General features: G+C 36.8%; 1 protein-coding gene across 1 annotated transcript in view; it reads right to left on the reverse strand.

Annotated features, from left to right (window-relative positions):
• The window catches only part of C11H8orf34 (chromosome 11 C8orf34 homolog), a 483,892-nt gene that overhangs the window by 174,445 nt on the left and 282,624 nt on the right, over window positions 1-26,823 (reverse strand). The window contains 1 exon segment of the mRNA XM_055298752.2: window positions 12,548-12,683. Coding sequence (XP_055154727.1) covers window positions 12,548-12,683 — 136 coding nt within the window.

A 26,823-nucleotide genomic window follows, 5' to 3' on the forward strand; every position in this document is an offset into this window, starting at 1 on the left:
TGTAGAAATTATATTGCTATACAGAGTAAGATACTGTGAATGACTCTATAAACTCTGAAACGACTAACCTGGCTACAAATCATTGGTGAAATCAATGTAATCTAAAAACAAAAGGAACCACATAGGATTTTAAAAAATTAATTCAGGAGTTTTATTGTTTGCATAATTTTCTATAAGGTATCCCAGAAGTCTTACTGCGGTTTTAAATTTTAGTAACCTTAAACTGCACTAAGAATCTTGGGACCTCTTATGTTTTACTTATTACATATTTTCTTGACTTGAAAACAAATAAATAATTATATTTTGTCAGAAATAAAGATCTTTAGTAGAAAAAGAATTTTCTATTACAGAACAAAGAAGTAGGAACACAACACTGTTATAAATTGAGTGGAAATATCAATATAAAGCCATGCCTTACATACATATTTATCCAATAAAGTGTATTTTTGCCCTGATCTTTTTCACTAAAGTAGATGAAAAGCAATGCCATTCCCACAATGCACCCTAATAAGCAGATTTTATTCTCTACCATACATTTTTGCTAACAGGAACCAGGGATCCTTCGAGAAATGTCTAATTCCAAGTTTGGCACTGTAAGGCATAAGATAAGCAGAAATTTATTATATTAGAAAGCACTTAAGATAAACCTGATTTCAAAAAAGGGTACCAAGACAATTCAAGGTGGAAGGAATAATCTTTTCAACAAATGGTGCTAGAACAACTGGATACCATGCAAAAGAATGAAAATGGATCCCTGTCTCACATCATAGACAAAAATTAAGTCAAAATAGATCATAGAATTGAATATAAGTGGTAAATTTATAAAACTCTTAGAAGATCACATAGGAATAAATCTTTGGGAACTTGAATGAAGCAATAGTTTCTTAGATATGACACTACATGCCTAAGTGACAGCAGAAAACATAGATAAATAGGACTTGATCAAAATGAAAAAGCTTTGTGCTTCAAAAGACACCATCAAAAAAGTGAAAACCCTCAGAATGGGAGAAAATATTTGCAAACCATGTATCTGATAAGGGTCTAGATACATAATATATAGATAATTCTTACAACTCAACAATTAAAAGACAATAGCCCAAATTAAAAATGAGTAAGGAATTGAAATAGATACTTCTCCAAAGAAGGTATCAACATGGCCAAATGTCAATTAACTAACAAAGGAATAGGCATGGAGTACTGGCTCACCTTCCTCTCCTCTGTCAGGCATCTCACTCAAGGATGTATTTTGTAAAGGAGGTGTGGGGGATCAACAACCTCATTGGTTCATTGATTTTCCAATATGGTTATTTCTCATTTTGTGTGTAACTCTGTCTATTATAATGCACGGAAGTCAGTCCATAGATATCACTTAGCACCCACTGGAAGTTTAAGACTCTTCCCCTACCTGAAAATTGAGTGCATAGACTTTCTCCAGACAACATACTATTTTATTTTATTTTAGATTCAGGGGTACCTGTACAGGTTTGTTACTAGGTCTATTGCATAATAGTGGGGTTTTGGATTCTAGTGTACTCATCACTCAAATGGTGACTATTGTACCCAATAGGTAATTTTTCATCCCTCACCCCCGCCAAACCTCCCCACTTTTGGAGTCCCCAAGGGTCTCTTTCCATCCTTATGTCCACATGCACCCCGTGTTTAGCTCCCACTTCTAAGCAAGAACATGTGGTATTTTATTTTCTGTTTCTTAGTTATTTCAGTTAAAATAATAGCCTCCATTCGTCCATGCTGCTGCAAAGGACGAAAAGGATTTTGTTATTTTTCACAGTGGCCAGTATACTATTTTCATTCCCTAATTGTAGGATGCTTATTCTCTGGGTGGCCTTAGGCTTTTCCTGAATTTCTCTTCCACATATCACAGATATTCTTGAAAGTCCAAAAATCCTGGAAGAGAAAAAGAGTTTACCCTGAATGAAGGACACGGCAAAGTCTTGAGGAACTAAATGGAGAAGTGAAAATATATCCTCAGGTCTTCTGGTATGAACTGGAAACCCAGTGGACTAGTACAGACTGCAGGATTCATAAACAGGCTTTCTTGCTGTTGTTTGAGCCGGCTGCTGTAACTAGGAAGATCACCTTTCCCTGACTCTCACATCATCCATTTCCTTCACATCACAGTCTTGGGAAAGGGTTTTATGGAATAGATGGATGGAGGAATAGGTAGATAAAGTAAACATACAGATTTGTACATCCACAGGGAGAATGATAAGGAAATCCACCTCTTGATAATCAAGGTGATAGAGGAACTAGAAAGAAATTTAGGCAGATAGTGAGGGTAAAAGGAGTCCTCAGCAAGGCTTCCTTCTAACAAAAAGCAGCCCCCAAACCATTTCTTTTCTAACAAAGAGCAGCCTGTAAAATTGAGCTGCAAACATAGATAAGCAAGCTGGAAGCTCACCCTGGTAAATGCTGGCAGTTGTGCCAATAGAACAGGGCTACCTGGAAGCCAGGTATGTTCAACATGGAGGCTCCCTTTTGTCACCATGTATATAGTGAAGAACCAGGCAACATGATGCCAGCCAGGTAGGGAACCCATCTGCATAATAAAAGATTAGGGTGGGGTGGCCAGCCTCTTCCCACTCTATGCAAATGGCACACCTGGTCCGACCAATCTTTTGTGCCCTATGTAAATCAGACACCACCCCCTCAAACTCATTTATAAAACCTCTGCATTTCACCAAGGAACTGGTAATGCATTTTCTCTGGGACTCCTCGCTGGACCCCTCTTGTCTCTTTCTTTTGTCTGTTAAACAAACTTCTGCTCTGATCCTCACTCTGGTGTGTCGGCGTCCTAGTTTTCCATGGCCGTGGGACAACGAACCTCGGGTATCACCTCAGACAAATGATGCTGCTTCAAAAGTACTTCTATTTATTTAGTTAAAACCCAATCAGAATTATTCTTAATATTTTACTCGAACAAACCTTATGACTGTTTCACAGACCTTCAATTTAATATTTCTTTTTTTTTCTAAAATATACTGTGACTTCTCTGGATTTAAATGTATATTTGACTTCTTTTGAGATGTATATGGCCAGTTTTTTCTCTTGAAATAGACTTTTTTTCAGAGTAGATTCTCCGCTGAAAACTGAGGTAAACACTCCATTCCACTACAACCCCATAGGCAAAAATTATCATCCCCAGGTTCATATGGAAAATTGAAGTCTACAGAGGTTTCTTTTCCATACGTTGTACAGTGGCCAAGCTGAGATTTCAACCCTGATACCACTTGCTCTGAAGCACCAGCTCTTTGTCATGTAACAAGAAAGGCTTTGAAATGGTGCGTGTGAGTGTGCACACATGTGCATACAAGGCCCTCCCTCCCCTATGAATCACAAAACAGCTACCAGAAGGAGTGGGGTTAAGGAGAATCTTGCATTGACTTACAAGCAAAAGAAAAACCATGAAATTGAGGTGGCCCCCAGCTTCTGGCTGGCATTTGTTATTCTCATGTCTTCCCTCATGTAGATCTTGAATGAACAATGAGGGCAGTACACCAATATTTCTGAAGGTGAGGCTTTTTTCCACAGCAACAGCCCTCATGAAATTGCAACCAATCACATCTGGGATGACGTAGCCATTCTAACATGTTTTATTTTCTCCCATGGCACTATCATCATCTGACATTTTGGGTTGCACTTGTTTGCATGTCTGATTCTAGCTGATATACAAGTAAGTTCCTAGAAATCAGAGGTGTTCATTTGTATTTCCAGAGCATATCACAGTATCTGACACAGAGTTGTGCTAGATAAATGCATTTGGATTCAAATTAAATGTTTCTATCACTTGAAACATGGCAGTAGATGGTGCATTGTATACCTGACTCAAATGGGATCTTTTACACCTCTCGGCCTGGGAGGTCAGCTTTATGAAAAACTGCAAAATGTAAACAAGTGATAGTAATCCTTTTTCTCCTTATCCATTTTCCTTCATGTTTGCTTTGCTCACCATTCCTTCCCACAGGAAGTTGCTGAATATAAACGTGTCAAATAGTTAAGAAAAAAAATCATAAACAAAATGAAATCAAATATAATGTATGGTTATTTACATAGGTTTTCTCAAGTCAACTAATAAATAATATAGACAATTTGAAATGAGTTCACATTGATAAGACTTAACATTCATCTTTTTTTCCAGCTGTCACCAACAGTGATCTACTTGTGCTTTATCAAGTCCACATATAACTAGACTCAATATATTAATCCCATGATATTTAGGAGAAATGAAGAACAATCTTTGGTTGAATTACATGAGACAAATCAGTTAAAAAACAACAAGCTATTTAGGAACAAATTTCTCCTGGGATTCTCATGCTGTAGTTTCTGAGCCAGTATCACTGTATGTTCTCTATAATCCAATTTCTTTTAAAATGGCTTTCGGCTCCCTTTTTTGTGCACTATTGATGTTAAGCATGAAGGAATGCAAACACTTGCACCATCAAAAGCAAACAGCATCTTACCACCCGGAATGCCCTGGCATGTGTCCACACAAACAAGATTTAACTCTTGAGAATGGCAGTGGGTAGACAGAATTAGTGGGTGGTCTTTCCAGAAAAATGGCTTATAAACTTTATTGAAATAGTAATTTAGTGCCTTGGTATCAGCAATTGTCTGCCAGTTATTGGAATCTTAACTGTTATATTAAAACAAAATTCAAGACATTAAATAGAGAATTTTAATGCAATGCTCACAATTTTTCAAATTATAATTTTTTTAAGCCAGGAAAATTTTGATAATTACTGATAATTTGCATTACTGACCTACCAACACTTTACTTTTTTGATACCGCTTACTTTATACTGTGACTCCTAGGCAAGAAATGCAGCTTGTTTTGCCCACATCATTTGAGGATGTCTAACTGTATTTGTGGAATCTTCTATAAGTCCAGCCAAGACACTCGTTGACTATTTTAAACATCTACCTGATAACAAATAAACTCACCAATTATAAGAACCACTACTATATCCTACATAGTCAATGCTCTATTTACTCAAAGTTGCTGTTTTATAAAGGCTTATTTTACTCATGATCTAAGGGGGAAAATAAGATGTTCTGGATTAGATTCTTTATAAATTTTGATGGTGAGTTATCTATTAGCCATGTATTTTCCCACTTGCCAAACAACGTCATTTCTCTGTTTAAATCACACAAATTGCAGCAATGTTCACACCAGACTAAGGCTGTCAAGTGATATGAACGTAACAGGATAATTTCCAGCTTAAAAACACAAGCTATTTTGCACTTTTCTAACGTCATGTGAAATATTTATGAAAAAAAACCTTCTATTTTTCTTTATTTCTTATAACTATGCTAAACAACAAAACTTGTGTTATATTCTTGATCCTTTAATCACTTTTTGGCACAGAATACTCTACAGAGCTATTTAACGTAGCTCTAATTTCTCTTTCCCTGATGCCTGGAAAAGTAGAAGTTCCTCCAGTAGTTATGCATCTCTCAAATCCCTCAGTCATTCCCAGTACAATGTGTCAGTCCCATTACTGATCACATCTTCCAGTCAGGTTCTGAATGAGAAGAATTCTTTGCAGATATCTCTTTGGCATAATGATTTCAATTCCTTTAAATATATACCCAGAAGTGGGATTGCTGGAACATATAGTAATTCTATTTTGACTTTTCTACAGAAACTCCACACTTTTCAATAATGGCTATATTATTTTTCCACAAACAGTGCACAATTGTTCCCTTTTCTCTACATCCTCATGGGTACTTGTTATCTTTCCTCTTTCATCTTTTTGATGACAGCCATTCTATCAGGTGTTAGGCAATACCTCTTTGTGATTTTAAATTGCATTTCCCTGATGCCTAGTGATGACTAGCATTTTTTCATGTTATCTGTTGGCCATGTGTATGTCTTTTTCTGAGATATGTTTATTTCAATCCTTTGCCCATTTTTAAATTGGGTTCTTTGTTTTCTAGTTATTGAGTTGTTTGAGTTCCTTATATATTTTGGATATTAGCCCCTTATCAGAGTATGGTTTACAAATATTTTCTCCCAGTCTGTGGGTTGGCACTATTCAGTGCTGCCTTTGCTGTGCAGAAGCTTTAGAATTAAAAACAGCATGTCACAGTGATATCTGCATTCCCAAGTTCATTGTGGCATTATTCATAATAATGAATAAGCTAAGTTATGGAACCACTTCAGGTGTCCATCATTGGATCAATGCATAAACAAAATGTGGTATATATACACAATGGAATACTATTCAGCCTTTAAAAAGAAGAAAATTCCGTCATTTGCAACAATGAACCTGGAGGATATTATGCTGAAATAAATAAGCAGGCACAGAAAGACAAATAGTGCATAATCTCACCTACATTTGAAATCTAAAAAAGTCAAACTCATAGAAGTAAAGAATAGAATGGTGGTTACCAGAGGCTGGGGGAAGGGGGACTAATGAAGAAAGGGAATATGTTGGTCAAAATGTACAAAATTTCAGTTAGACAGAAGGAATACATATGTTTCAATGATCTATGGCACAAAACAGTGACAATAATAAATAATAAATGCATTGTATATTTCAATAACTAAAAAAGTAGATTTTAAGTGTTTTTACCACAAAAAAGGTACGATTGGTGATGGATTTGTTAACTCACTTGATTTAATCATTCCACAAAATAAAAATATATCAAAACATCATATTGTACCCCATAAATATACAATATATACAATTATTATTTGTTATTTAAAACATTTTTTAAATTAAATTAAATTTTAAAAATTAAATTATATTTAAAATTAATTTAAATTAAAATTTTTGCTCTTATTGCTTGATAAGAGCAATAAGGTTCTGGATATACTGTATGCAAACTCACTTTCAGACACTGTGACAGTAGGGGTCAAAAGATGTGCTACCCTTCCTCACCCATCATAAGGGTCACAGATGACACTCTTATAACAAAAGACAAGGTAACAAGAGAAAAGCATAACAAATATATTTAACTAAAATTTTAAGTGACACAAGAGCCTCCAGGAATAAAGGCCTAAAGACCCAGGAAGAGGAATTCTGGTTTCTGTGTCTTGCTTCAAGGGAGAAAGAATGGCAGAAGACAGGAGGAGGAGAGAAAGTCAGAGAGACATTGCTTCTGAGGTTCTACCAGTCTCCTTCAGTTCAAAGTACCCAACATGCCAAAGCGCCATATTTGGGGTAGCAAGATCTGAGTCCCTATAACTCTATGAGTAGTTTACAACCAGTGGAGTATTTGAAAAAAAGATTAAGGAAAATAAAAATCTGAAGAGTGGGCTCCACTTTTTACATTAACTAGGTCATTGATGGGCTCTTTGGAGAAACCCTCAACATCCCTTGAGTCTTATTGATTCTATATCAAGATGGTTGATAATATCTTAGCATTATAGTATTATTTCAATTTCACAACACATCCATTAAGCTCACTTATTAAGTTCTATGAGAAAATGATTTCTTGACCTTGAAACTCTAAGAAACAACAACAACAACAACAAAAAACCCAAAAACATTGCCACTTCACACGTTTCACTGAACACAGAAATCCTGAAAGATGGACCAGAGATTTCTCCCCTGGCCAGTCAGAGTCTTAGGCAGAGAGAAAACACTCAATGTCAGGAAAATGAGGCTCTTTTTTTTCTTAATATCTTAGCATTTTAATGTGGGTTTCTCAAAAAGATGAGGAAAAAAACTCAAAGCATTTTAAAATGCTCAAATATTTACACAGTAATTATCCCAGCATGCGAGAAAAAGAGAAAACTGTGTTGTTTCTAGTTATCGTATCCAGCCTTCCCACTCGCCCTTGTAGATATCTCCAAGGCTATATGAACTCCATTTCACAGCTAAAAATCCAGCTTTTAAGAGCTTTCCCTAAAATGACATACCAGGTAAGTTAGAGTGTGGATGTCAGATCCCTTTTGTCACACTCCAAAGCAGATTGTCTTTCTATTCTACCTTTGTGTAAACTCTTGAAAGGTATTGGTAAGTAAAGTGACATAATTTAACATTAATTATCCTAAACTCTCTTACTCATCTGCACCACACTGTCTCCAATCCTGCAATATTTGGAATTAAATCCTGATTCCAAGGCTAAAATCCAATGTGTGGTTTTGCTCTATGAATTCTGCATTCTCCTCTCATCTGTCTCTTCCCCACAAAATACAGATGCCCAAAAAGAAAGCAATGGGGATGGGCACAGTTCTCTAAATGAAGCAGTCATTTTTCTACATGTGGGTCTGATCTACAGCACTGAATTTCTGACTGGCTCACTCTGTCTGTATTCTGAGGGACTACCTGGCTCTAAAGACTGCAGGCTGCCTGCCTTAAACTCGTGCCCATAACCTGAGACTCGGAGACATTAGAATGCTGTCTGTATCTTCTTGGCACCGGATCCTTCTCCCACTGGCCTGGCCAGTCTCTTCCACCTGCATTCTTCCAGACCTGATTCATTTCTTATCCTTGTTCTAGCTGAAGGAGTTTAGAACATGCCACCCCAAAATATGCTGTTTTGGTATACTGATTACTTTGAGCTGAAGGCACTAGAAAACAGCAAATGCAACAAGAGGCTTTCTTTGAACTTCCCTTATCCGCCTAAAGACAGATTCTCCAAAAGGAACTTCATCATTACCATCAGTCACCTCCCTGGAAGTTTCATTAACCAAGAAGATGAACTTTTATCACAGGAGAGGGAGACTAGGAATTGACACCATGCCCAGGTAAACTTTCTCACAAACTATCATTGATTATCCCAAAGACCCATTCTTCTTTCCCCAAAATCATTCCCTCTCCCATAAGTTGCCTCCATTCCCCTTACCCTCTCCCCTATGAAGAGGGTATATAAGCTCCTAAATCTCACTAGGTTTTTGAGTATTAACTTTTCTTTCCTGTGATGCCACTTAGTTCATAATTAATTTGTAGACCTTTTCTCCTGTTAACCTGCCTGTTGTGAGTTTATTTCATAGATTCACTTACCAAATGTTTAGAAGGTAAAGGGAGCATCTTTACTCCTTTACACAGTGTTTCTACAATTCAGAGGTTACAAACAAAGGCCTCTAGACTTTAGACAGATAGTATAAATGAATGAAGCTAAGCAGACAGACCAAAGTGCACTGGAGCATGACTGCTGGCCTCAGGTTCTAGAGCAGGAGGAATCTACTACTGTGAAGTATTTCCAGAATATAGACCCAGTGTTATCAGCTGCACTGATTTTTAAGAGAAGGTAGATATCCTGATTTTTTTTATGTGAAATTGGTAACTAATTAGTATGGTCTGAATATTTGTGCCCCCTCCCAAATTCATATGTTGAAACATAACCCCCTGTGTGGTAGTATAAGGAGGTAGGGATTTTGGGAGGTGATTAGGTCACAAGGGTGGAACCCTCATGAATGGAATTAGTGCACTTATAAAAAAGACCCCAGAAAGCTAGCTCACCCTCCCACTATGGGAGGACACCATGAGAAGACAGCCATCTATGAGGAAGCAGGTCCTCCCCAGACCTGAATCAGCCAGCACCTTGATCTTGGACTTCTCAGTCTCCTGAAGTGGGAGACATAAATACTTGTCATTTATAAGACACAGTTTATGGTATTTCTGTATGTTATTTTATAGCATCCCAAATAGACGAAGACACTAATCAAGTGGTATTTCAAAGCATTATGTGGACACACAATACAACCAGACATTCCCCACCGTGATTCAGTTTATAACTTCTGTGTCTGATAATTGCTCAGCCCTGCTTAGAAAGTATAATTCTCACAATTTTAAATGCCTTACTTGCAAAAAGAGAGGTGAAACAGTGACATGGATTGGTGTTGGAGAATTAATGATGGAAAGCTTTGATAATCACATCAACGTATGACAAAAGTAATCTACCCAAAGTAACAATGGGAGACAGTTCTCCATGTGTCTCTCATATTTAAAGACATTAACAGGCTTTTTTTAGATCATCAGTTCAAGAATATTTGTATAGCATAGGGGTCCCCAACCCCCAGGCCATGAACCGGTACTGGTCTGTGGCCTGTTAGGAACCTCCTGGCACAGCAGGAGAGGTTAGCAGCAGGCAAGGAAGCATTACCACCTGAGCTCCGCCTCCTGTCAGAACAGCCATAGATTCTCACAGGGGCATGAACCCTATAGTGAACCATGCATGAAGGGATCTAGGTTGCATGCTCCTTATGAGAACCTAATGCCTGATGATCTGAAGTGCAACAGTTCTATCTAAAAATCCACCCTATCAACCATCCATGGAAAAATTGTCTTCCATGAAACCAGTCCCTGGTGCCAAAACGGTTGAAGACTGCTGATCTAACACACAGCCTTGGAGGATACAGATGGAGGCCCTCCCTGGAGCAACACACGGGAGTGCTAATGGTCTGTTACAGAATAGTCACATTTTCTAAGGTCAGTTTCCTCTTACGTAATATAACCTTTTGCACTATTTGTGTTACTCTAAGAACTGTGGCTCAGGAAACCAGTGAAGATGCTAATACCCTGGTTATTGTTATTGCTGTAAGTAGTAAAGTCCTTGGTCTCTGACCCAGGTGTTTCATGAGTTTTCCTAGTATGCATAAAACAGTGGTAGACTAACATATAAAGCTCCAAATGCAATAAAATCTCAGATTCTCTATTGTTCTCGACAACTGATACTTGTTTTTTCTTTAAATTCTAGCTATCGTAGCTGCTCTAAAATGAACAGTCTAGAATCTTCTTCCATACTGTTTACCACATTTATCTGAATCAATATATTTCTCCTTTGCTTTTGAAAGTACAACAATGCCTTATTCTCCATCAAAAACAGTCATGAACTTTCATCATTTCAAACACCTAAATCTCTTTCTATCTCATTGTTTTTATCTATTTTAGGCCTCCATCTTCACCTTCAGACAATAGCTTTGTGCTTACCAATAAGGCAGAATGACTAGTAGGTAGAATGTCAACCTATGCTGGCTGAGTTTCAAACTTTGTTTTTCTACCTATTGGTTGTATTACTCTGGACAAGTTATTCAATCAATACATGCCTCAGTTTTCTTACCTATAAAATGGGGATAGTAATAGTAATTAACTCCGAGAATGATCTGCAAATTAAATCAGTTTACACATTTCATGTCTTTAGACTAGTATGTGGTTTATAGCAAGAATGTAATACGTGCCACCGATGATTATTCCGTCGAATATTTTTTGAAAAATTCCGTTAAGTTCTGACTTTAAATGCAGGTTGTTTGTGATTTACAGTCTATCTATTAGGAAGCTGAATGATAATTTAGGGCTACAAATGTGCTTGGTCCTTTCACAGTTCAAATCCTCAATAGATTAGAAAAACATTTTTTATAAACTTTCTGTTTTGAAAAAACGAACACCTCATATCCCAGTCTTCTACAAATGACATGAACCAAGCATTGATCCCTCTCCAGTCAAAATGTAAATGTACAACTATAACACAAAGTTTAAAACAAAGTATCATATAACTCTTCCACTGATGACTGTGTTCACTCAGGATGCTTAAATATTATCACATAAACATTAGAAGTTCTCTTCACAGCCCTACTAAAAAAAGTCAATCCACCAAATATTACTTGTCTGAAGCAATGTTTCCATTGCTGTTTTCACTATGCTATGCCATTTCTCTTAATGGCCTCAGATAACATCCCCTGATTTTCTAAGAGCTGTCCTTTCTATTTTTCTGAGCCTGTGAAAATTAAAGTAAAGCTTCCAAAGGGGTAAAGCAAAAGAGAAAAAGCTACAAAAATCTGGTTTGATTTTCCTACACTTTCCTCCCTCCCTATATCCAAGCAGCTAATCTCCTCTCAAACAGTACAATAGAGCAGCTAGACATAAAGAAAAGGAGATAAAATTGGCCAGCCAGTACATTGTTCTTGCTAATCTGGACCATTTACATAAGGGTTAGAAGGCTTGTTTCATCATTTAAATAGGCTTAAAAGCCTCTTTGCAAATGAGATTTAGTTCCTACAAAAGAATGAATTCTAGCTATTTGGTGAGTTTCTGCTAGACCAGCACTGGGAGCTGACTTGGCAGTAACTACAAGCTACTTCTTTGGCCACATACGGTATATGCAAAGATTGCTTCCAGCTGCCAAAACTGAAAAGCGTCAAGCTAATTAAATTCTTTCCAGGAGGTGAACAGGATGAGGGGCAGGTTAAGAGGTCAATAATACCAGATCTTAAACTGTACCTGGCCAAACTCTTCCTCTATGCAGGTGCTTTAAAAGTGGCTTTGAATGTTCAGAGCCGTTAAATTTTCTTTCAAAGAGAATGGAATGGTGGACAGTGAATGAAATTCAGAGACAGAAGACATAAAATAGTCTCAAGCTGTGAAGCGAAGACAATCTAAACTCTTTGATTCATTGTTGGTCTGAGTGGCATTGGACACACGATAAACTGCATAACTAACTCCCTTGCCAACATTAGCACAAAAGATCACTGGAAGGAAAAGATGTTCTTAACACAGAAGAGTACAATCTTTGCATCAAAATCTTAGATTTAAAAAATCAAGATCATGTTTATATATACTATACCTATTATGTCTTTTACCTGGCACACCTTGAACAGATGTTCAGTGTGACCTTGGCCTGAGGCTCAGCAGGGTAAGTAGGACGGCCTTGGTTAAATTTGCTCCCAGAAGGTACCAGGGTTGTTACTCCCTCCATTCTTAAATCATTAAGATCCTCTGTAACAACACAAACAATTACAGAGAAAAAAAATTAACTCTAGTGGAATTAAGGAGAAAAATTCGTATTTTCAGGTATCTGCCATTAGTTTGTTAAGCAAAACAATATATAACCCGTTTGCAAAAATCTAACTACATATATCAATTATTTTTCAAATTATTTCTAGACATAGTTGGAGACAAATTACGTGTGAAGATTTACAAGAGACAAAACGGTGAGAGACTGAATATATGGAGAGTGGGCAGAGAACTTATGACCACAGACCGACACACAACCTCTGCCATACCCACCGGGGAAGCCAAACTATAACCTCTGCAGCAATCAGCCCTAACTGGTCAGGTCTTGGTCAATGACTGCCAGCTCTCCTATTTTTTCCCTTTGTTCTCAACTCAGAACCAACCACACAAAACCAAATATGTTTCAAAACCAATTGCATAAATCCTCCGCTTCTAATGAGTCTGCTTTCAGCTTCCCCAACAACAACCTCCAATCAAAATATAACTGACGTCTTCCCCTTTTTCACTCTCAATCTTTGCTTTCTACCTTCACCTGGGGAGGACAACAGTAAACCTGAATAGTCATGCTCCAAAGGTTTACTGAAGCCCACTTCCATTTTTCCCAGGTCCTTAATCAAGAATCAAAAGACCTAAATTTTCTCTTGAGATTCAGCTCTGTTACAATATGTATATGATCTCCTACTTTTTCAGAGAACAAGGAAGCTTGTAAAAAGGATTCCAATTACTTGCTCTCAGCTTTAGCACTAAAGATATATAAAGTTTCAAAAGATAAATCATAATTTTTATAAAAATCTAATTCATTATTGAAGGCATAACGTATGTGAGGAGGAAAATCACTGTCTTCTGATGACTAAAGATCATAAAAACATCCTAGATCCCTCAAAAAACAATCAGGAGGATTGCATGTTTTAATCGGATATTACAAATGAGTGTCAAATAAATTGTTCCTGAGATGGTGACATCTCAGTCTAAATCATGAACCGGCCTTATGGAATCTGAAGAAGGCTTGTCAACAGACTTCTTCCACAGGCATCCCAAGTGAAAGCCTTGTTGTCTACTTGTGCATAAGCAAACTGGAAAAACACTTAGGGTTTTAACTCAACTTCATGGGAGTCATCAAAAACTTATCACCTTGACCCGGTTACCAAGGCTTATTCCCCTTGTTTAAGAGCCTAGGTGCCAATTCAAAACCGGGTGCTTCTGCAGAGCTAATTACAGGCTCCCCTCTTGATCTCAGGATTCGTCATGCAATACAGACATTACTTACTACTCCCTCTGAACACACACTTTTCAGCCAGCATTAAACACTCATGAGAGTCTGTTACTCTCTTCCTCTCACATTACTGTTCACCACTAGAACACCCTATTTTTGCTACTCTTCTGCCCCTGCTAGAAGAAGTGAACCCGTGATTTTCTTACCTCAGGAAACTTTCTGCACTTCTGTATTTGAACTGCCATTGAAAACCCTGATCCAATATTATTTGTTGCTGGATCATATTTCAAAACTTGAAACTAGAGGTTATCAAGCAGAGTATGCTACCACTAATTTGTGTGATTATGAAATATAGTCCTCTATCGGAGGTAAAATTACTCCAGATGGCAGAAATATTGTACGTACTTGAGTTTGTTAACTGGACAACAACCTCAGAGTAAATATATATACAGGTACAATTAAAAAAAAATACATGACTTTGGGGTGCTCTGGAAACAAAGGGTTTCCTAACTTTGCTAGAACCTCCATCAAACATAGAGAAGATGTTTAAAACACTTTTAAATATAGTCCTGCTCCATACAGAGGTAGTTTATTATAAAGATTGAAGCTAATGAAAATATGAACAATACAGAAGCTAAAAGAAATGTTCTAATAGAATATTTTGCTAAAGAAGCAGCCTTAATCAAGGTTATGAACCTATCTAAAATTTTAGAGAATAAATCTCTAGAGTAATTATAAGACACCATTATAAAATACCAACATTTAGCCCCTGATTCTGAAAAAAAAAAAAAAAAAAAAAAACACAGTTCTAGCTTTACTCAGATAATCTCTGGCATTTTTGGTGGCACCAGATGGCTTCAAATGAATACTAATTAAATTCCTCCATGAAATGACTCATCATGGTACGGATAAACTGGTTACAACCTTAAATTTTCACAGTAGACAGCTGACTCAAGACCTTCAGAGGGAGATAATGACCTCAGAGAGTAGACAGCTTCTGCCCACCACATTGGATCAAGATCTCTGGTGTAACTGCTATTTTGTTTTTTATCTACTTAATTACAGCCATTTTCTAAAGACCCCTGGTAGTTACCCACCCACGATGACTCTTTTTCTCTTTCATTTTATTCTTATTAAAATTTCGGATCAGAGCATAATCACTTTCTAACACTAATCTTGGATTATCCTAAATAGTAACCTTCAAGCTCATTGATTGCTGGATATGCTATCCATCACGAGACTATCATAATCAAAAACCCTTGGAAAATTTCGGTCTCATCAAATGAGACCACAGGGAATTAAAGCCAAAGCATTTCCACTTGAACTTACATGGATAAATCAACCTGTGATTTTGCTAGTGTCCCGTTCTCACAAAATAACCCTATTATTATAATCTATTAATTAGAATCTATGTAATTCTAAATTTGAATTCAACAGCCTTCATAGGAGGGTGAGCCAATTACTTGTCACCTGGAAGAGACTAATAGAGATTCACATGTGTAACCCAACTAATGAACAGCCTTGATCCAACCTCAGGTCACGAACAATTTCTTTTTTCTGGATCCCTGTGTGTTCCTGCCAGATACTACTTTCCTTACATCTAGATAGCTAGTCCTGCTTGCTTCATGCACACATACATCATGCACTTTAAAAATAGCATTACAAATCTTACTGGTACACAGACACCCTAATTCTGTAGATCATCGGGGCTGGAAATTTTAACTCTGATGCAAGCTCCTAAATGAGGCCTCCCTTTAATATTCAGGCACTCTACTTGGAGGAGTTACTGATTCATTGTTTATACAAACAACCAAAGCAGTTTCCAACAATAGAAACCATGCAAACAGAAGACTATAAGACATGTATCACTAATGCTGGCAGAAACCATAAGTGATACTACCTCTACCCTAGATGGAATACAGATCCATCTCAACTGTTGGCAAGAGTTGAACAATCGCATTCTTCTGGATTTTTTTTTTCACTAGTCATGGTGGTATATGTACCATTGCTGACACTTCTTGCTATACTTGGATCAGTGAAACAGGTAAGGTAGAAAAGTCTACATGTCAGCTTGACAAAAGGCTACTTGGTTCTCTAAGTTTGGTCCTCGTGACCTGTGAGATTTGTTCTTCTAGCCTGGGTTGGACAATTCAAGTTCTTGGTTCTGAAGAACCAAGTCAGTCACCCCATTGGCTCTGAAGAACCAGGTCAATATTAAATTGACTTAAATTCTTTTTGTTTTTTTTCATAGTGTCCATGATGCTGGTACATTGAATTCCATATGGAGGCTTAAATGCTTGTATGTGGCCACTCCCTCATCAGATGATCGCAATGATGATGCAACAAAAAAAGATTAAAAAGATCTTGTGATACGATTGACTAAGGATACAACTGAACAATCATCAAGCAGTGAAGCTTGGGATCTCTCACCTTACCTTTTGACTAACATCCTTTTGGCAAAAAAGAGAGTAACCAAAGGAGGGGAGATTGAATATATATGCAGACAATAGGTGGATTATTTATTTTTATTTTTATTTATTTTTTTTTTTATTGAGACAGAGTCTCACTCTGTCACCCAGGTAAGAGTGCAGTGGTGTGATCTCGGCTCACTGCAACCTCTTCCTCCCAGGTTCAAGCAATTCTCATACCTCAGCCTCCTAAGTAGCTGGGATTACAAGCACACTATGACGGCTGGTTAATTTTTTGTATTTTTTTTTTTAGTAGAGGCAAGGTTTCACTGTGTTAACTGGGATGGTCTCGATCTCCTGACCTTGTGATCTGCCTGCCTTGCCCTCACAAAGTTCTGGGATTATAGGCGTGAGCCACTGCACCTCAGATCATATGCAGCATTAGAACATTGACCCACAGTCTCTGCAGCCATTCCCTCAAAACATTCAGGACTTCATCAATAAAGATCAGTTTCCCTCATTTCACCCCTATTTCCAACTCAGAACCAACTGGAGAAAGCCAAGTGTGCTCCCAAAACCAATTGCATAAGATAGTCTGTTTCTAGTCAGCCCTTCTCCAGTTTTCCCATGTCAACAACTTCCAGTCAGAACATATTCAAAGCCTTCCCTTTAAAAATTATTATTATAAAGTTTTCCTACTCCCCCCGCATGCCTTTGGGTCTCTGATAAATGCAAGTGATAGTGGCTGACTCCCATTCTATAACCAGCTCTGAATAAATAGATAAATGTTCTCTGCTTGTTTTCATTTGTGTAGTCTTCATTTATTTCCATAATGGCAACCTTCAAATATCTAAAGGTTTGTCACAGAGAAGAGATATTAGAGTTCCCCCTGTGCCTGCAGAGAAGAAATGTGTGTAAGAGGAGAGTGTGTTTCTCATCAATATAACAACCTTTTAATATTTATAGTTGCTCAAAGGCATACTGTACAGTGCTGTGTAGGAGATGTGATTACCCCATTCCTGGAAATGTTAAAAGCAGAGGCTAAATAATTGTTTATAGTGGGCAAATTAGAGTTTTGCAGAAGCATTGTACTAAATGGCTTAATCCAAATCTAAGCTTCCCATATATTCTCATCATACTTCTATGATTTAGGGTACATCTGTTTAAAAGAATATATTGATTATGTAAAAGAAGACTGTTTGTTTAAATGAAGCAATCACCTTTTGGGGGCCATTTTGTTATGAATTAGAACTAAAAGTTGCTTTCTCTTTTTTTATCTTGGAGCCACAAAGCACACCACACTGACTTATTAATGTCTTTCATACTGATATGAAGAAATTGTGTGGTTAATTCTGGGCTAGGGAGCCCAGACATGCTGGCCCCTCATTACCTTTGAGGATAAGTTCAAAGGCCAAAATCATCAACTATCTACTTGCTTCTGTACCATTTTTCTACTAATAAGACACAGAATCCTGGTATGGAGCACCATGGCAATTATCTAAGCATTTTTAGATTGTTTGACATATGTAGAGAAGGTAATAAGACATGAATTTTATGACTGCATTTTGATGAACAGTAAAAACTCCCTGCCAGAACTCTCCTTTCATGTGCAAATTTGAGTGTATTTAATAAGACTTTTTGAAGATTTCCTAGCAGCTCCTCACACCCCATCTGGATAGCACCTCTTTTTTCCAGTTCAGAATAACTATCACAGTGTGGGAGAACAGAGAACCCTAGAGTCAGAAGCCTTCTGGAATTCATTTGCTGGTTCACTGGAGACTTCAGAGTGCTGTAAGCTGAAAGTGCTTCAACAACTGCTATGGTTCTTGTAGTGTCAGATGTGACTGTGGCAATGGCAGTGAAATCGGCTCCTGCAGTCTCAGAAGAGGCCCCACTCTGAAAAGTGTCCATTCGTTTTTTCTTTCTTTACAAATACTTATTATTTTAAAGAAGATCAATGAGCTCCTAATAACTACTGAATACTTACCAAACTCTAAAAGGTGACAGAACGATAAAAAATTTGGTTTGGTCATGGGAGAATACTAATAACCTATGCTAAATTTACAAAGAACAAAAATAAAATCAAATACAAATCTAGGTCTCTCTAGCTCCATTTCCTTAACAACATTACTTAAGGGAGCAGGTGTCTAGGATTAAGTAATTAAGAGAAGTAAAACCCCAAAAATGCCTAACCTTAGGAACGTTTGGAAAGTTTATGAAAATGGTAAGGGAGAAAAACAAATTAAGTAATTTAAGTAAGATTCTGTCTAAGCACTTTTTAATACTGCATAAGTCGAGGGAGGAAATACCAGGAACATATCCTAGGTGTAGAAAGCTGAGAATCTTTGAATACTAATGGTATTGAAGGAGGTAAAAATATGCCATTCTGGCATGTTGACTATTTTGAGTTAAAGGCATTTGAAATACAGCAGGTGCAAGAAAATTACTCTGACCTTCATTCTATTTCTTAAAAACACAAAAAATGAAATTCGTATGTGAAAGATGCCCACTTATACTACAAGAAAAGCAACATTCTTATCATCAAGGACAAAAAAATTGAGATGGAGAGAATTCTGTACAGATCTTTTAAAATATCTCAACCTGTAAGCCTTCCCATATTATTTATTAGATTCTTCACAATTTACTATTCTTTGTCTGATTCAGTATATAAGTGATTGCCTCTGTTTTTTGGATCTTCATTTCCTTTTGAGGGCTCCCATGCCATGTAAAACTGTATTAAGTATTAAATAAATTCATAGGATTTTGTTCTGTTAATTTATATTGTGTCAATTTAATTCTCAGGCTCAGCCAAAAACCAAAAAACAAAACAAAACAAAATCAAAACAAAAACAAAAGCCTACAAGGGAAAAGGTAAAGTACTGCCTCTCCTATAGTATCAGAACCTTTCTGTCTTTCCTTCCTTCTTTTTTCTTTCTTCCTCTCTTTTTTCTACTCTTTCTTTCTTCCTATTTGGGGACTTCTTTCCTGAGATATTCTCCAAAATATTCTTTACAATATCCAGCCCAGTGCCACAGATATGGGAGATATACCATCTTTGGTTGCAAGTAGATAAAAATTTAGTCTGTTAAGAAGAAATCTGGTAAGCTGGAAATTTCTTAGAAGCAATTAGGAATAGTTTCCACAACAAAGAAATTTGTGATTCTTAAGATAACAGTGGTAAAGAAGGATAATATAAAAATCAACTGATGGGAACTTTAAAAAATATACTTGCCCTATTTTGATGCTTTGAAATTGAACTGTCTAGTAAGTGGGAGAAGAATGTTAGGAAGATAGATAACAAAATACTATGTGATCAACTCCATCCCAGAAGAAAAATAAATGTTTTAACTGTTATAAGAAATACATAAGAAAGCAACTGAGGTTGAGGGGAAAATACCAGATATTGTCTTTTGGCACTTGGCCCTATTCTTACTAGCTTCCATGCTCCCCTGTATTGGAGAGGCTAGAAAACTAAGAATTGCATTGCTTACACTCTTTTACTACCTAGTTCCCCACATAAGTTTTGTCAAGCAGCTGCAGTAGCTAGAAGAATTAACAGGTAGAAGAGAGGTAGAACCACTTATTTTCCTCTAGCAGCAGCTCCAACTGGGTGGACTTTGTAGGTACAAGTGCTGTTGGTTGATTATTTTTTAAAACTCTCTATACTTCTATTAATATTACAAAAGATTTATGAAATCTGAAGCAATTTCCTGAAGTTTTCTAACTTCTGGGTAGCAATAGCCAATATCTGCACTGCTGTAGCAGAGGTTCTCCTTGAGGGCTCTGCCCTGCAGCAGACTTCTGCCTGGACATTCAGACATCTCCATACATTCTCTGAAATCTAGGCAGAGGCTCCCCAAGCTGAACTCTCATCTTTTTTGCACAGCAGCGGGCCCAATACCATGTGGAAGCTGTAAGACTTGGGGACTGCATCCTCTTAAGCCATGGTCTGAGCTATACCTTGGCACCTTTTAGCCACGGCTGGAGCTGGAGTGGCTGGGATGCAGGGCACAATGTCCCAAGGCTGAACAGAGGAGCAGAGCCCTGGACTGACCCACAAAAACCATTTTTTCCTACTAGGCTGCCAGGCTTGTGATGGGAGGGGCTGCTGTGAAGATCTCTGACATGCCCTGGAGCTACTTTCCTCATTGTCTTGTCCATTAACATTGGGTTCCTCATTACTTATGCAAACATCTGCAGCCAGCTTGAATTTATTGCCAGAAAATAGGTTTTTCTTTTTTACTGCATGGTCAGGCTTCAAATTTTTCAAACTTTTACACTCTGCTTCCCTTTTAAATGTAACTTCCAGTTTCTGATCTCTTCTTTGTGAACAAATATGGGCTACACTTTTACCAAAAGCCAGGTCACCTCTTGAATGCTTTACTGCTTAGAAATTTCTTCTGCCAGACACCCTAATTCATCTTTCTCAAGTTCAAAGTTCCATAGCTCTCTAGGGCAGGGGCAAAATGCCACCAGTCTCTTTGCTAAGATACAACAAGAGTGACCTCTGCTCCAGTTCCCAAAAAGTTCCTCATCTCCATCTGACACCACCTCAGCCTAGACTTCATTGTCCATGTCACTATCAGAATTTTGGTCAAAACTATTCAAGTCTCTAGGAAGTTCCAAACTTTCCCACATCTTCCTGACTTCTTCTGAGCCCTCCAAACTGTTCCAACCTCTGCCCATTACCCAGTTCCAAAGTTGCTTCCACATTTTAAGGTATCTTTAGGCAGTACCTCACTCCTGGTACCAATTTTATGTATTAGCCCTTTTTCACATTGTATAAAAAACTTCCCGAGACTAGGCAATTTATAAAGGAAAGAAGTCTAATTGACTCACAGTTCCACATAGCTGAGGAGGTCTCAAGAAACTTACAATCATGGCAGAAGGTGAAGGGGAAGCAAGACACATCTTACATAGTGGCAGAAGAAAGACAGGGAGCAAGGAGGGAACTTCCAAACACCTTTAAACCATCAGATCTCAAGAGAACTCCCTCAGTATGAGGAGAACAGCATGGCGTAAACCACTCCCATGACTTAATCACCTCCCACCAGGTCCTTCCCTTGACACATGGGGATTATAATTCAAGATGAGATTTGGGTGGGGACACAGAGCCAAACCACATCAACAGTACTTTCTGAAATGTTATGCAGCTAATATGACTGTAGCCCTGTAGCCTGAGATGTATAGGGATAGCAGAATGGAATATTAAAACAGAGTTTAGTCTCAGATGATAAAGGGAGATAATAAATGATTATGATAATTATGATATTATAATAATCATGAAGGAAGATATCAATCCTGTGTTTCAGAAAGATAACTGGCTGGGCACAGTGGCTTGTGCCTGTAATCCCAACACTTTTGGACGGAGGTCAAGGTGGGAGGATCACTTGAGCCCAGAAGTTTGAGACAAGCCTGGCAACATAGTGGGGCCTTGTCTTTATTTACTTATTTATTTATTTTTATTTTTGAGACAGAGTCTTGCTCTCTTGCCCAGGCTGGAGTGCAGCGGCATGATCAAGGCTCACTGCAACCTCCACCTCCCAGGTTCAAGTGATTCTCCTGCCTCAGCCTCCTGAGAAGCTGCAGGTGTGTGCCACCACCGTGCCTGGCTAATTTTTGTATTTTTAGTAGAGATAGGGTTTCCCTATGTCAGCCTGCCTGGTCTCCAACTCCTGACCTCAAGTGATCTGCCCGCTTCAGCCTCTCAAAGTGCTGGGATTACAGGCATGAGCCATGAACTGTGGCTGGGGCCTTGTCTTTAAAAAAAAAAAAAAAAAAAAAAAAGCTGGGCATGTTGGGGCATGCCTGTGGTCCCAGCTACTCAGGAGGCTGAGGTGGGAGGATCACTTGAGCCCATGAGGTTGAGGCTGCAGTGAGCTCTGATTGTGCCACTGCACTCCAGCCTGGGAGACAGAGTGAGACCCTGTCTGCAAAAAAAAACTGAAAGATAATTGTAGGTATATTTATTAAAAACCAATTAAATAAATAAATAATTTGCTAAATTTATAAAAATTAATTGTAGGACTTTTTTGGAATATAGTCAATATTATCAATAATATAACCACTATAAAATATTCCTCAATGACATAATTATATTCAACTAAAATATTCAGTGAATGAATTAATAAATATATTACCCATAACTATAAGTGCATTTCTTATTAAGATATTCATACTTAAGACTATACAATTATACATTCAACTAAATATCATGGATATAGTGTATATAGTGAATATATTCAATATACTGTAGAACTATACTGTTGAATTCATGAGTCACTAGTTACATGTTATTATCGAGTGCTTGAAATGCCGCTAGTCTGAATTGAGTTATGCTGCAAGAGTTAAATATACACAGAATTTCAAAGAAATAATACAAGTAAAATAGTGCAAAATATCTAATTTACAACTTTTCTGTTGACTACATGTTGAAATGATAATATTATGGATATACCAGTTTAAATAAAATGTGCTATTAAAAATAATTTTACCTGTTTATTTTTCCTTTTTTAATGTGAGTACTAGAAAATTTAAAATTATTACATTGTTTCAATTATACTTCAATTTGTAACTCATTATTTTTCTATTGGACAGTGCTAATTTATAATATATATCATGAATATATTAATAAAAATTATATTTTAAAATAAACTCTCTTATGTTCTATTGCTTTATACTAAATATTCCTTAAATTGATACAAAGAAGAATACATTCATTGACAATATTTAAGAATAATATTCATGAGGTAAGTGCAATCATATTCATTGATTCTATTCAAAAGAATAATTTAAAATTATTTGCTATACTCTTATCTGGCTCTATTTTCTTCCTAAAGCCCTCATCATTACTTCACTTTGTACACACATACACACATATGCATGCACTTAAACATAAACACACATTCACATACAGACACATATATACACACACACCTATTACATTTATTTTAAAATATCTTTTTCTTTTCTGACACCTTAGAATAGAAACTTGATCTTTCTCATTTATTATTATAATCTCAGTTTCTTAGAAGTATGTCTACCACAGAGTAGGCATTCATTGATATTTGCTGACCGTAAGATTTTGTATAATTTGATAATTAATTGATCATCTGATAAATTAATCTTTACATAGGATTGACTTTTGGAATGTTAGTTTTTGAAGAAATACATTTGTTGCACTTAACAGCCACTGGAAAAAATTTAAAAACTGGAAAAGGGAGATGTGGCAGGAAGCAGGGACCAGGAGTAAGAAGAGAAAGAAGTGTATCGAAACGTAATTTCAGAGGAAGATTCAGTAGGATGTAGTGAACAACTGAATGTGCCATCTGAACAGGTTTCTTCATCTTACCACTTCTAGGGAATACAGGAAGAGACAGTACTTTTGGTTTCACGCATGCTGAGATAGAGCTATCTTCAAGATATACATATGGACGTCTGGTAGACACTCAGAGGGACAAGTCTGGATCTAGTGAAGGAGTTTGGAATGGAGCTATAGACCATCTGGCTGAGAAAACCTGGTACAATTATCATCCCAGTAGTTAAAGTTGAGTAGTGACACTCCTTGCATCTAACTATTTTTACAAGTAAAATGTGTGCATTATATGAATGTTGTATTTAAGAACTTATAAAGAAGAGAGTACTACTTTTTTTTTTCTTTTCGTACTAGGAAGCTCAAAGCAGTAATTTGTTTTTAAACGTACCCTTTAAAAGTGTGTTGTATCTTCTGAGTTACTGCAACACTATTGAGGAAAATGAACTAATTTATGACCAAAGACATGTGAGCTTTTCATCTTTACACAATAGCAAATAACCAAGAATTAATCAAACAAAAAAAGTGTTTTGATTTAATTTAAGGAAATAACAGCTGCCTAGATGAAATAATCCCAGGACATTCGTTCAAATGTAATCCATGAAATAGTTTGCAGCTGCTTGAACTAGACAATGTGGGAGATGAGTGAATTTTCACATCTGTTTCAAGGAACTTTATAACTAAAATTAAAAGCTTTCCAAACATTAGTCCCTTCACAGTGATTCAGTGATGGGTTACACAAGAATTTTATGGCAATTTTTCCCTGCATTGAAATTGGTTTGTTGATTTATATCGATAAAGCTGATTTGGTCAAAGGTTTTAAGCAGATGTTATATATTCTGAGTGAATTATTAAAAATAAAGCAAATGTTAAGAAAACAGATCAGGACTTAGACAAGTTTAAATAAAACGTGTATGAAAACATTTTTGTTATGTGAGACAGCTATAGCTACTAAAAAAGGGAAAAGGAAAAAAGGAGAACGAAACATAATTCACTTTGTTGGGACATATTCTGGTTGAAAGATGAAAGATGTTCAGGCCATGTTTCTGTTGGTTCTCTATTTTTACAATCATACCTTAAATCTGAATTCAGCATTCTTCTTTAGTACCTCAGAATAGTACAACTTCAAGCTCATAAATAATCAAGCTTATAAATAATAAGAACAAAATACATGTCAGAAATTACAGGTTTTAACTTTTTAGGTTAACCTTAGTTTAAAAACAATTTAAGTTAGAATTGCATTTGGAAAAAGAGGGTCTGGTGGAATTTAAGTGCTGCCTTGAAATTTTCCATTTTAATAACATAAGAGTGAGTAGGTTACAGAATATTTACTCTTCTTGACCACATGAGATCAATAAAGAAAGAGATTAGACCAATTAAGTTAGGGAAAATGTTTATATACATTTAAATTTACATATATTCCAGGTCTTCTCTTGTTAACTGAAAAGAGTCAAAAACTTTCTGAGATTTTCTTTGTTACTTACCAATTCCTTTTTAATTTCTTTGAATGTGACCATCAATAGCCAAACTCAATAGCCAAACACAGGAAGACCACGGACTTTTGTAAAAATTTGTGGACTAGAATTTGTTTGCTTAGATTGCAAATGAATCACAAGACTTCTGCTAATTGAACCCCTCATTATTTAAATTGTGAAGGCTCTTCTGTTAGTCAGAAAAATAAAGACAGCTGGGAGTGGTTTTCTTTTTCCAATCTGGAAGAAAACACCAATTCAAGCAAATTCAAATCCAAATACTCCCCAAAACTGGGTTTCTGCATCAGAGTGCATCTTTATTATTCTCAGTTTTCACACACCACAAATACAAAAGATTATATTGTACACACTTTGTTTCCTGTAACTTTTGTCACCCTGTGAAGTTTTGGCAGACAGAGGTTAGAGATTGTGAACAATTCTCTTTCATAAAAATCACAGAAATTCCTGGCACGTGAACTCATGTCAGGGGAGGGTTATGCCTCGCCTGGTGTAACTGAAAGCCCAGTAATAGCTTTAATTGAAGTGCGACACATTGTCAGCAACACAAAAATCTGGAGACAATGTCAGAGGAGGAGTTGTTGCGGGGAGCAGATTTGAGGGGCAGTAGGAGAAGGCCATGGAAAGGAGACCAGCACAGAGGGTAGAAGGGTTCAGGAATACAACTGGAAATCAGAGTGAGGAAAGTCAGGCAGAATGTTCAGAGTGTCGACCTGGAGAAGGCAAGGATGGTACCTAGGTAGTCATCAGGAGAGGCTGGTTAACCTAAAAGACTAGGATTATGTAAATTATTGATTATTGTAAGACGATGGGTAAAAATGTGTAATTTTTATCAAATATGAAAAACGCTGCAAAATCTTGCAAAAGCTCATGATTTTAATTACCATTTTAAAGTATATTTATTCAATTCAAATTCTCCCAGGACACTTCTCTGGATAAAAATCCTTATATATTTAATATTTCTTGAGAGTTAAGTCAGTCTTTTTGAAAAGCTTTTCTCATCCCAGCATTTTATTTATGGAATTTTTGCTGGCCCTGTTAGGTAGCATTATATTACAGAAAGCATTATTTCAGTCACTATAAATGATACATCAAACATATTTATACTTCTTAGTTTCTAAACTAATTGCTGACCCTATTTAATAGAATTTTTATACTTCTACAGCCCCTGTGTTAATAAATAAGATCCTATGTTGAGAACTTCCTATGTGTACTTTATTAATGTGTTGACTGCGCATGCATTTTGGCCATAAACCTAATAATCGAACCTTGTATCATAGTTGATGATATTTTGGTTCTTGATCCAAACTACAAATATTAATTGAGCTCATTTTGATAAGTGCTTCTGCATTGGGTTACATAATATGCTAACTCAAAAAAGCCATTTGGAGAGACAAATGTATTATGTCCTAATTGCTACAGTCCCTATTTTAGCAGTTAACTTTTCTGCATACATGCTCTAAATTTGTCATTGGTAAAGTTGACTCTGTCTGAAGTCAGTTTACTTCATATACAACACAAATGCACAAAACTAAATTGACATATTAGTGGATTTCAGTTCAGGATTTAATTTTCGTTTTTCTCTGATTTCAAATGGAAAAAGATTTGGATGGTGGACGTCTTCCACTCTCCCATTCCTTTCTTTCCTTGTATTCCGTCTTTGTATTTGCTTAAGTCCTAAGCTCTGATACTGTTCCTT

This window comes from Symphalangus syndactylus, chromosome 11 (assembly GCF_028878055.3).
Source record: "Symphalangus syndactylus isolate Jambi chromosome 11, NHGRI_mSymSyn1-v2.1_pri, whole genome shotgun sequence".
Taxonomy (NCBI): domain Eukaryota; kingdom Metazoa; phylum Chordata; class Mammalia; order Primates; family Hylobatidae; genus Symphalangus; species Symphalangus syndactylus.